The following is a 13,014-nucleotide window of genomic DNA, read 5'->3' as shown; positions in this document are numbered from 1 at the left end:
TTTTCGTATTTTTTTTCATTTCCTCTGTCTCTGTATATTTCTCTCTCCAACATGCGGCATCTATCCATACCCTATCTCCACTCTATATTTATAGGTACTATCCCCGAACCCCATCTCCTAGCTATGCCCCTTTTTGCAATCATGCATCCAACGTTAATCAGTATTTTTTGATATCTTGTGTGTTCAGTGTGACCCCATATTCCCAATATCATTGCCACCGGCATCATTTCCAAGCTAGTCTCGGTCGCCTGCTCCAGGTTTCCCCTCACTTTCTCCCAAAACCTAACAGCCCGGGAGCAGGTCAAGAGCGTCTGATAAAATGTTCCCTCTCTACCGCAGCCCCACAGACACTGGTTGTCTGTTGCCCTCCCTATCTTAAAGAGCAGGGATCTTGCATACTATACTCTGTATAGTATTTTAATTTGTATTAATTTGAGGGATGCTGGAATAGCCACTTCCGCTGGAAACATCAGAGCCTCTGCCCAGTCCTCCTCTTCTAGGTCTTTACAATCTCTTTTCTATCTCTCCCAGGGATGGTTGTGTGTGCCTCATGATTGTACCGTAGATTTGTGATATCAATTTCTTTTGTATCCTCCCCTCTAGAAGTTTCATTTTTAATTGAGCATGTTCCTGTGTCTCTTCATCTGGCAGTGATCTTTTTAACGCCCAGGGACGATGCATGGAAATCCTGGGCGAGCAGGATGAAGTCACAGGCTTTGGGCCAATCCGGCAGGTGATGCGTCAAGTTTTCTGCCACATGGCAGGCACTGCATTGATTCTTCACTCAGGAAGTTGGGCTGCGTCATTTTGGTTCGGCTGTGCATCCATCCGGTAGGCTGTGTGTCAAGATTCCGGCCGTAATCACAAGTTCACACCAAAGGGAAGGTATCATTAAAAAGGGCAGGGATAGTCATTAAAAACGCTGGTGTCCAATAATAAACCTCAAGAACTAATGATGCTTTCTTAGTTTGGAATTTGAAAGTACACTTTTTGAGGTCTGCAAATGTCAATCAAACCATAAATGCATGCCCCAAGATTAGCCTTGTGGAAAGACTGAAGAAGAGTAATTGGTTCGACCCATAAATATCTGAAATTGGCTCAATGTCCCAGTCTAATTAGGAACAATACAGTAAATGGAGCAAAATGAGGATTGTAGAAGAAGAGTAGGACCTATCCCATTCACTAAAGAAGTAGCTAATGGCCAACTGAAAGAACGGACAGGTTATCCATGAACACAAAAGTATTGCCATTGCTCATTTTAGAGTTGGTATCAATAAACTTTGATCTTGATGACTCTGAATGAGGCAGAGTCCCATTGTTAATGAATTGATCCATCAAAGAGGAGTTCACTGCAACTGAAGGCTGTACCAGAGTCAATGGTGCCAATCTTGGGAAGAGTCCTAATTAAGACTTCGAAGTGAAAAGCAAATTCAGTATCTCTGCCACCTCTAAACAGCACACATAAAAATACCTAGTATGATTCGAACCTTCTGGTTCCACATTTAACTCAGCAGAACATGTATCTACTTTAGTTTTTGGTGGCTATAGGCAAACTGGCTTCCCTTCCCTTGGAACTGGATTAGGATCCAGTAAACTCTTGACGAAGCAAGAAGGGCAGAAAGACTCAGCACTAGAAATCTGCCTTCTGTGTAGAATGACAAACTGAAAAATGAGTATGAACATATGGAGAGCAGGACCCTTTCATACATCTTTGCAGAATATAGTCTGACTATACCTTTTCCTGTTCAAATAAAAAGACATAGGAGAAGTTGAAATACCTCTCCCAACGAAAGGAGGCAAAGGAATTAGTGCTATTAATAAAATGTTAACTGGAACAAGTCCCAATTTTGAGGGTCTTCAGAACTGAGCCATGAACGAAATTGGAATAAGACGGACAAGGATCATGTTAAAAGAATAACAAACTATTGTCTAAATTGGAAGAATCCTCTTATTCTTCGCCTTAAAGCTTCCATAATTTTCACCAGCAGTAGAAGAACCTCCTGAAGCAAGCTCTGGTACAGAATTTAATATCAAAATAGATAAAATAGCCTTTGTAACAAGACTTCTAAAATTAACTTTCAGTAAATGAAGAGTAAGGCAGTGCCCTATCAGGATTATTGGTGGAAAGCCTTAGATTCAAGCATTACAAAAAACAACTTTTTGGTACCTGAACCCCATGCAGTCTCAAGCTCACCCTCTGAAATGAGGGATCTGGCCAATGAGCTCTTACCCCTTTTGTGGAGATTTGGCTTCTGGAGCCTGATCATCTTCAGAAAGCTCAGAAGTTTCAAGGGAGGTCATTTCCCTATTAGATTTGGCTTTAAGTGATGACCCGTACATATTTATGAGATGGATCTGGCACTGGAATTCTTAAGTTCCATCCACGGAACGGATGCTACAGAAAACCAGAAAGGGGTTGGTGCAACCCTCTAACAAGTACCAAAAATATGTCCTTTCGAGGAAGGTCAAGATAGGAAAAGATTAAGTGGCATCTCCCAAAATAAGCACTGACAAAGCAAATAGGTCCGTGTGTAATGTGCTAATGCAAGAGCAAGACACAATGGAGGAGCCAGCAGGAGCAGACATACCGCTACATTTGTAAAGAAATCCTTCATGCCGTTCAATGCAAGCACTCAGGAAGATGCAGAAAGATACACCCAAAAAAGCCAGTAGAATTAGGTGAGAAATTAATACTCCATCGGGCTGAGTCAAAACAGGACTGATAAAGACTTAAGCAAATGGCTTAAAGAGGCTGATCAAAGTTGCACTCTATGCTCACCATGTAAGTTTTTAGAAATGGGTCTCGTTGACGGTTACAGTATAAAAATCCATACCAAAAATGGGAAAGCAATGGAATGGTCAATACCTACTTCTTGCCTGATGGTCATTAAAAAACAAGAGCTGGGTATAGCGGCAGGGTGGAGCCAAATGTGCATAGATGTACACCCATGCATGGAGGGCTGCAAAATACTTTAAAGTTAGAGTGTTAATTTTAGATAAGCTTTTTCTGGTCCTGCCTTCTGGCTCAGGCAATTCTCATTCAGATGACAAGACTGGAGAACAGGAAAAGCTAAAATTGCTAAGGAAATGCAGAAAACCCATCTTCTGTGAGAAAGTGCCCTTCAAAAATTAATCCATCTGTCACACCTCATATTGTTCTGAGATCTTCACAGGACAATGAATAATTAACTGATACGAGGAAAGTGAACATGTTTAGCCTTTACAAATCAAAGACAAAGAGTAAGTACCAATAGTCTGTAAATTTATTCAAATGGCTGGACGTTTAGTCATACCTTGCTTCAATTGCACAGGCTCCTATTAGATATGTATGAGATGTAAACGCCTTTGCACACAATTTAAAGCACAGTACACAAAAACAGTTTAGCAAGCATATGTGTCAACTAAAAAAAAAAAAAAAAAAAGCATACAACAAAAGCTGTATCCAGTGAGCTATAAGTCTAAATAAATCTGTTCAGAGTATCTGTCTTCAGGGTGAAAGCAGGTTTCAAACCTAGAATTGGGATGAACAATGCATGTGCGTCTATCTATCTTAAGTGATAACATCAATCCACATGACATATTAACCGCACAGGGGCGCCTTCTTGACATGATCAAAGCAAAGTGCTTAACTTGACTGTCACCTTGTAGCTCTGGAAAGCTTGTGTTCCTTTTTTGTATCGGTACCCTTTATTGTAGTAAAGAATGGTGGCATGAGACACCATATTTTCCTACTGGAGGTAAATGAAGATAAATAATTAAAATTAAGCTTAGTGCGAGCTTAAAATAATATTTGATCAGTTGGAAGGGAGTCGAGTCATCTCAATGGATCAAGGGTCTGAGGCGACTTCAAACATACTGTTCTGAGTATTTTCTCAATATTTTCAAGTCAGTACGGGAATCCCTGTGAAATCGAAGAGGTCGACAGTTTGCACTCACAAAGTTTAAGACTGCAAACCCTCAAGACCTTAGATCTATAAGTATATCTCTTATTCCATCTGCTGTTCAATATTTTACTCATTTGTCAAAGTGTAGTCCCAAAATTGTCTGCCACACTGTGTATCACTATACAGCAGTAATGGATTTTTTTTTTTTACATGTCATCTGTGGACAAATAGGCCCTCATTACGAGGCTGGCGGTTTTAAGTCCGCCAGCCTTGCTGTGGCAGTCTTACCGCCGCGGACCCGTCCGTAAAGACCGCCGCACCACAAGTTGTGGGATTTGGCAGATGCCAAACCCCAGAACGCCACCTGGCCCGCCGGAGCGGTCGCACCGCTGCGGCTGGAGGTGAGCACCTCCAACCCAGCAACAGGCCTCAGTGTGCCGGCCGGATTACAAGGCTGCAAACTGCCATGCTTTCCGTGGGGTTCACCTCGGCACGAAAACCTGGCAGAAATGCACCCGGCAACAGCAATCCCCATTCCTGTCGTCGGCACATGCACTCCCAGACGTCCACACACATGCACTCAACCTCCGCACGCTTTCACACCCATACAAACCACCCCCCCAACCCTTTACACATGCATGCATTCACATACACACCCCTCGGCATACGTAAACATTCACAAAGACACCCCACTCACTCACATACATTCACACAGACACCCCCACTTACTCGCATACATGCAGACACACATCCCCATTCACTCCCTCGCAGACATGCCCTCATACAACCCCATTCGCGCACACACACACACAACACGCATGCACCCAATACTCCCAACCCACGCCACTCACTTACCTTCTCCGTCGAGATCACCCAGGAGGGGATGGGTCCTGGTGGTCTTGCATTGCCAGCAAGACTCCGACAAGCTGTATTACGGCTCGTAAAACAGTGGGTGGAGTCTTGCTGCCGTGGTGGTGCTGGCAATACAACCGCCTCTTTGGAATCAGACTTCCGCCCATAAATTAGGAGTCCTCCAATGACTCCTAATATAGCAATGGCGGTCTGCTGGCTGCATGCAGCGGCTTCAGCGGTCTTTTTAAAGTCAAAATGTGGGCCATAATGTTTCCCCATTCTGGCCCAAGCAGGTGAGAATTTCAAGGAATGACTGTACAGATGCCTTAGGCAGACTATGCAACCCACTACTAAATGGTACAGAAAAAGAGTCAACGTGTGGTGTGTGTGCTTTCTGGGATGCATGTGTGCCTGTTAAGGGTACAGTACATGGGGAGCCAGCATGTGTGCATTTGTGGGCAAATGCAGGGATGTATGTGTGCTTGTGAAGGGCACAATACGTGTAAGTCTATGATTTCCTTTTTGTGGGAGACCTTGGGCTTAGTGGAGGAACATGTGGAGATAGAGGATTCCCCCGGACAGATGTGGATTGTTGCATTACTGAGAGCTAGTTAGGACACACATTGGAAGAAGAAAAAGCCAGGCTCTTCAAGCACTTCAAAAGGGATCTATGATTCAATGGTAGGTGTAAGGAAATGCCTCCTTGGCATGGTTACCCCCTGACTTTTTGCCTTTGCTGATGCTAAGTTATGACTTGAAAGAGTGCTGGGACCCTGCTAACCAGGCCCCAGCACCAGTGGTCTTTCCATAAATTGTACCTTTGTCTCCACAACTGGCCCAACCCTGGCACTCAGGTAAGTCCTTTGTAATTGGTACCCCTGGTACCAAGGGCCCTGATGCCAGGGAAGGTCTCTAAGGGCTGCATCATGTCTTATGCCACCCTAGGGACCTCACTCAGCACATGCACACTGCTTCACAGCTTGTGTGTTCTGGTGGGGAGAAAATGACTAAGTCAACATGGCACTCCCCTCAGAGTGCCATGCCAACCTCACACTGCCTGTGTCATAGGTAAGTCACCCCTCTAGCAGGCCTTACAGCCCTAAGGCAGGGTGCACTATACCACAGGTGAGGGCATAAGTGCATGAGCACCATGCCCCCTACAGTGTCTAAGCCAAACCTTAGACATCGTAAGTGCAGGGTAGCCATAAAAGTATATGGTCTGGGAGTCTCAAACACGAACTCCACAGCACCATAATGGCTACACTGAAAACTGGGAACTTCTCAGCACAATAAATGCACACTGATGCCAATGTGCAATGTATTGTAAAATACACCCAGAGGGCATCTTAGAGATGCCCCCTGAAAACATACCCGACTTCCAGTGTGGAATGACTAGTTTTTGCCAGCCTGCCACACACCAGACATGTTGCTGGCCACATGGGGAGAGTGCCTTTGTCACTCTGTGGCCAGGAACAAAGCCTGTACTGGGTGGAGGTGCTTCTCACCTCCCCCTGCAGGAACTGTAACACCTGGCGGTGAGCCTCAAAGGCTCACCCCCTTTGTTACAGTGCCACAGGGCATCCCAGCTAGTGGAGATGCCTGCCCCTCCGGCCACTGCCCCCACTTTTGGCAGCAAGGCTGGAGGAGATAATTAGGAAAACAAGGAAGAGTCACCCACCAGTCAGGACAGCGCCTAAGGTGTCCTGTGCTGAGGTGACTCTTACTTTTAGAAATCCTCCATCTTGTGGATGGAGGATTCCCCCAATAGGATTAGGGATGTGCCCCCCTCCCCACAGGGAGGAGGCACAAAGAGGGTGTAGCCACCCTCAAGGACAGTAGCCATTGTCTACTGCCCTCCCAGACCTAAACACACCCCTAAATTCAGTATTTAGGGGCCCCCAGAACCTAGGAAACTAGATTCTAGTTTCCTAGGTTCCTGCAACCTTAAAAAGAAGGGCTGCTGACCTGAAGCCCTGCAGTGAAGATAGAGACAACAACTGCTTTGGCCCCAGCCCTACCAGCCTGCCTCCCAACTTCGACGAAAACTGCAACAGTGACGCATCCAACAGGGACCAGCGACCTCTGAAGCCTCATAGGACTGCCCTGCAACCAAGGACCAAGAAACTCCTGAGAACAGCGGCCCTGTTCAACAATCTGCAACTTTCTGCAACAAAGAAGCAACTTTAAAGACTTCGCATTTCCCTCCGGAAGCGTGAGAGTTTCCACTCTGCACCCGACGCCCCCGGCTCGACCTGCGGAAAACAAATCCCTCAGGGAGGACTCCCCGGCGACTGCGAGCCCGTGAGTACCCAAAGGCGACCCCCTTGAGCCCCCACAGCGACGCCTGCAGAGGAAATCCAGAGGCTCCCCCTGACCGCGAATGCCTGTAACAAGGGACCCGACGCCTGGAACCAACACTGCACCCGCAGCCCCCAGGACCTGAAGGAACCAAACTCCAGTGCAGGAGCGACCCCCAGGTGACCCTCTGCCTAGCCCAGGTGGTGGCTACCCCAAGGACCCCCCCGTGCCTGTCTGCATCGTTGAAGAGACCCCGGGTCTCCCCATTGCTTTCAATACAAAACCTGACACTCTGCACCCGGCGGCCCCTGTGCCGCTGACGGTGTACTTTCTGTGCCTGCTTGTGTCCCCCCCCCGGTGCCCTACAAAACCCCCCTGGTCTGCCCTCCGGGATACTTACCTGCTGGCAGACTGGAACCGGGGCACCCCTGCTTCCATTGAAGCCTATGTGTTTTGGGCACCTCTTTGACCTTGGCACCTGACCGGCCCTGAGCTGCTGGTGTGGTAACTTTGGGGTTGCCTTGAACCGCAAACGGTGGGCTACCTTGGACCCAACTTTGAACCCTGTAGTGTTTTACTTACCTGTGAACTTAACAATTACTTACCTCCGCCAGGAACTGTTGATTTTTGCAGTGTCCACTTTTAAAATAGCTTATTGCCATTTGTGTCAAAACTGTACATGCTATTGTGATTATTCAAAGTTCCTAGAATACCCGAGTGAAATACCTTTCATTTGAAGTATTATTTGTAAATCTTGAACCTGTGGTTCTTAAAATAAACTAAGAAAATATATTTTTCTATATAAAAACCTATTGGCCTGGAGTAAGTCTTTGAGTGTGTGTTCCTCATTTATTGCCTGTGTGTGTACATCAAATGCTTAACACTACCCTCTGATAAGCCTACTGCTCGACCACACTACCACAAAATAGAGCATTAGAATTATCTCTTTTTGCCACTATCTTACCTCTAAGGGGAACCCTTGGACTCTGTGCACACTATTTCTTACTTTGAAATAGTATATACAGATCCAACTTCCTACAGTAGGTCACTGGTCAAAGGGGCCTGGGCACACCTACGGAAGAAGAGTGGCTGATAAAGAAATGTGAAAGAGTAGGGCTGGCAGCCTTTAGTTAACATTTGATGCCCATATTACTGAGTCTAAAACCCAGGTGTAATCCTCAAGTCACTCCCATTGTCTGTGTTTGGAGCGATCAGATATGGTGACGCTACTGCTGTGAAAGAGTGCCCTCTGGAGGAACACCACAACTGAGGAATGGACACTTGAAAGTGTATAACCCCAGAACACAGACACTAAATCACAATTGTGTCTGGAAATGGATTATAAACCACGGAGCTCGAGATTCCCAAATTGTCAAACTGAAGCTGTACATCAGCATGAGAAGCTCAGCATCATCACCCAGGAGAATCACCACCACTCACCCAGGAGCAAGAGGAGTGTGTAAGATTTAGGTCCACGTCAAGACCTCTGACCCAATCTGGTGGTCTGCCTCAGTGCACTGTTCACAACCTCTGTATGCCAGGGTGGGATATTGATGAAGGCTAATGGCATCCACAGTGGCAATAACAGAGTTGTGACCTAAAGAGGGATGTGCCATTTGTTACCCCCCCAATATGCCAGGTGGGTACATGGTGAATCTTATGGACTTTCACCCTGGTGCAGTGTTGTGCTTAAGAGGGTCATCGCCCTGTGCAGCTTGGTAACCCGAAGCTGGCCGCCACCTTATGTGCATGTTCATGACCCTCGTATGCCAAGTGGGGGCCAAACTGAATCTTGAAGGGCATCGCCCTGGTGCAAAGCTGTAGTAACAAGAGGTCCGCTGACCTGGACAGTATTGTGACCTGGAGAGAGATGTCCCCCTGAGAATGGAAGGTAACCCAAGTATGCCAGGAGGGAGTTGCAGGTGAGGGAGTAGGATATCACTATGAATAAAGTGCAAACTGTGAACTCAGTTGGGGGCTGTGGTGAATCTTGAGGGCCATCGCTTTGGTGCAGCACTGTGATAATGAAAAGGCTATTGCCCTGGACAGTATTGTGACCCGCAGAGGAGCATCACCTTAAGAGCATGGGAAGCAACCCACGTATGTCCCGAGCAGGTCGGTTAAGGAGTGGCCCGTGACCCATCAAGAGGAAACTGTGAACTCAGAGCTGCTACACTGTCATCAGAACATCAGGAGCATCCAGAGTCTGCCACCGAAACCAAGGGTACTTACCCAACAATGTAGGAACACCGTAGAGGTTAAGAATTCACGCCGGACGCAAAGAAGCTGCTGCTCCTCAACTGAACCCTCCCGGGCTATCAGTCTTGTCTCCAATGGAAGCAGGTAAGGTCGAACTTAACAGATGCAGATTCCATGGGTGGGGTAACTGTTCTGACTGCAAGCAGAGGGTGCTGGGACACTGACTTCAACTAGTCATTGTAGGACTCCTAAGACTCATATTGTCTAGCAGGGCCTAGCCTGGATGTTGTCTCAAGTAAATGGGAAATAACCAGTGTGTAGTTAGAAGAGTGAGACACTGATGCCCGCGGAAACCATGCTAGAACACAGACCTTAAGGACAGTTTGTTATTTAGTGTATACGATGTTTTCGCTTTGTGTGCATAAATAAAACATTTTTTTTTTTTTATGAAAGTAAGTATTTGGTGTGGTAGGCAATTATTGAGCTTGCTGAATGTATACTGAGTTGTGAGCATGTGAGTGTTTGCCCTACACCTACCTCCACCCCAAGAAGCCCTGGACTGCTCGACCCGAGCTACCACCGAGAATCAAATACAGAAGGGGTACTTGGCCCAATTGCTCAGACGATAAAAGGCCGGGCCCTGGAACATAAGGACTGAAAGGCCTCAACTACCACAGGCGGGCCCAGTATCTCATGCTTGCGCCCTGGCCCTCTGAAAGGAGTTCTCACAACTCATAACTTTCTCAAATGAAAAATTACTACTTAGTGTTCCTTCCCAAGCGTCCGTTTAGACCTGACAAGTAACTACTACCTTTAAGCTAGATATCTGTGACGCTTTCAGGGACAACCAGCAGAATTACTGTGAGATAACAAGCTATGTTTCCTCTTATTTGGATTTTTTGTGCAGAGTTTAGTTTGAGCGTTTTATAAATTTAGAGTAACATACGAGAGACTTCCACTTCGCCGTTTCATACATTTAGTGAACATCCACACTGTATCATCTCACAGGACCATGATATGGCCTTTAAATTGCTTTCAGACACACCGGACAAAAAAAAAAAAAATACCTTCTACTCTTCTAAGTGGCTCATACAAAAACCTCAACACAGTAGCTTAAAACGCAGGTTTGTAACAAATGTCAAAAATATATGTAAAGGGGTAAAGAAATTATTTCTTAATCCCAGGGCAAAATTACCTCTTCTGTGGCAGCGATGCAACCTCTTCTAGAACAGCAGTAGGGAGCAACTTTCTCTTCTGTAACAGGACAAAATGCTTAACATGTCACATTCATTTCAAAATATTGTATATTGTTTAGTACACAGCAGTACAATTTAAAGTTGTGCATCAATAGCAGTGGGATTCGATATTTTGCCTGCTTGTTTGCTTTCATTCACCGTTTTTCAAACATGAAAGATGTTAGTAAAAGTTGGAGTACAGAATATGATTTCATAAATGGAAAGTATAAAGCTATTTTTATAAAACAGTACATAATAAAAATGTTACAGCTTAAGATAATTTAGGACAGATATAGAGGTCCTTGGCTAAAATGGGGTTGAAAAAAGATATCAGTGACAAACTGCCGGGGCGTGGCATAAACTAGTACCACGAAAAAAACAAAGAGGCAGAAACTTTGCCAATTGTAAGTGGACACTAATAAGGCCTACAAGAATACCGGCTAAAGAAAGGAAAAACATATAAGAGCTAAAGAACAAATGATATAATGACAAACTTCAAATATAGGAGACAGTTGTGGTTTCTCACTGCCTAGCATTGCTCCTTCAACCAATCAGTTTTACACTCCTTGTTCAACTTGGCTTTCATGCTGTTTTCAGAAGCATTTAAGTCAAGTCTACAGGAGCAATGACAAAAACGGGAGTTTGGTAGACATAGTTTTAGTCTTTTGTAGTTGGTGCATGGCAAGGAGAGAATGTAAATTACCATTCTTTAAAAGCACTAACATACCTTATATCGAGAACATTTCTTTTGTGAGGGCATAATAAATGGACTTCAGTACCTTATACATTGAATTTGCCATCCATTTTCATAATATTGACTTTGATTTCAAAGTTTCAGCTAATGCACAATTTCAAGATACAATATCATTACTATGCAAATAAACAAATATTAGGCTTTGTAAATACTACAGTTTTATGCTGTGGCAGCAAACTGTGAAAAATTAAAATGCTTTTCATAGTTACTTTCAAATATAGTTTAGTCAATACTTTGTTCTCAATTAATCAGAATAATTCCTACTTTGCATCTTTTTATAGGTCTCGTTTTTGTATACACAAATATTTGTATTAAAAAGCAGCCTAAACCTTTAATTAGAACTGGTAACGACCCATGGTTAGTAGCATTTTTTCTAACAGTATGTCGATGTACAGGGAGTGCAGAATTATTAGGCAAGTTGTATTTTTGAGGATTAATTTTATTATTGAACAACAACCATGTTCTCAATGAACCCAAAAAACTCATTAATATCAAAACTGAATATTTTTGGAAGTAGTTTTTAGTTTGTTTTTAGTTTTAGCTATGTTAGGGGGATATCTGTGTGTGCAGGTGACTATCACTGTGCATAATTATTAGGCAACTTAACAAAAAAAAATATATACCCATTTCAATTATTTATCATTACCAGTGAAACCAATATAACATCTCAACATTCACAAATATACATTTCTGACATTCAAAAACAAAACAAAAACAAATCAGTGACCAATATAGCCACCTTTCTTTGCAAGGACACTCAAAAGCCTGCCATCCATGGATTCTGTCAGTGTTTTGATCTGTTCACCATCAACATTGCGTGCAGCAGCAACCACAGCCTCCCAGACACTGTTCAGAGAGGTGTACTGTTTTCCCTCCTTGTAAATCTCACATTTGATGATGGACCATAGGTTCTCAATGGGGTTCAGATCAGGTGAACAAGGAGGCCATGTCATTAGATTTCCTTCTTTTATACCCTTTCTTGCCAGCCACGCTGTGGAGTACTTGGACGCGTGTGATGGAGCATTGTCCTGCATGAAAATCATGTTTTTCTTGAAGGATGCAGACTTCTTCCTGTACCACTGCTTGAAGAAGGTGTCTTCCAGGAACTGGCAGTAGGACTGGGAGTTGAGCTTGACTCCATCCTCAACCCGAAAAGGCCCCACAAGCTCATCTTTGATGATACCAGCCCAAACCAGTACTCCACCTCCACCTTGCTGGCGTCTGAGTCGGACTGGAGCTCTCTGCCCTTTACCAATCCAGCCACGGGCCCATCCATCTGGCCCATCAAGACTCACTCTCATTTCATCAGTCCATAAAACCTTCGAAAAATCAGTCTTGAGATATTTCTTGGCCCAGTCTTGACGTTTCAGCTTGTGTGTCTTGTTCAGTGGTGGTCGTCTTTCAGCCTTTCTTACCTTGGCCATGTCTCTGAGTATTGCACACCTTGTGCTTTTGGGCACTCCAGTGATGTTGCAGCTCTGAAATATGGCCAAACTGGTGGCAAGTGGCATCGTGGCAGCTGCACGCTTGACTTTTCTCAGTTCATGGGCAGTTATCTTGCGCCTTGGTTTTTCCACACGCTTCTTGCGACCCTGTTGACTATTTTGAATGAAACGCTTGATTGTTCGATGATCACGCTTCAGAAGCTTTGCAATTTTAAGAGTGCTGCATCCCTCTGCAAGATATCTCACTATTTTTGACTTTTCTGAGCCTGTCAAGTCCTTCTTTTGACCCATTTTGCCAAAGGAAAGGAAGTTGCCTAATAATTATGCACACCTGATATAGGGTGTTG

The 13,014-nt window shown here is 44.7% G+C and overlaps 1 protein-coding gene across 1 annotated transcript in view; it reads right to left on the bottom strand.

Annotated features, from left to right (window-relative positions):
* Nucleotides 1-13,014, bottom strand: part of NOL7 (nucleolar protein 7) — a 110,226-nt gene that overhangs the window by 71,132 nt on the left and 26,080 nt on the right. The window contains exon 3 of the mRNA XM_069218136.1: nt 10,429-10,487. Coding sequence (XP_069074237.1) covers nt 10,429-10,487 — 59 coding nt within the window. The remainder of the gene's footprint in view (nt 1-10,428; nt 10,488-13,014) is intronic.

The sequence above is a fragment of the Pleurodeles waltl genome, chromosome 2_1 (assembly GCF_031143425.1).
Source record: "Pleurodeles waltl isolate 20211129_DDA chromosome 2_1, aPleWal1.hap1.20221129, whole genome shotgun sequence".
Classification (NCBI taxonomy): domain Eukaryota; kingdom Metazoa; phylum Chordata; class Amphibia; order Caudata; family Salamandridae; genus Pleurodeles; species Pleurodeles waltl.
This window is presented reverse-complemented; position numbering and strand designations above follow the sequence as displayed.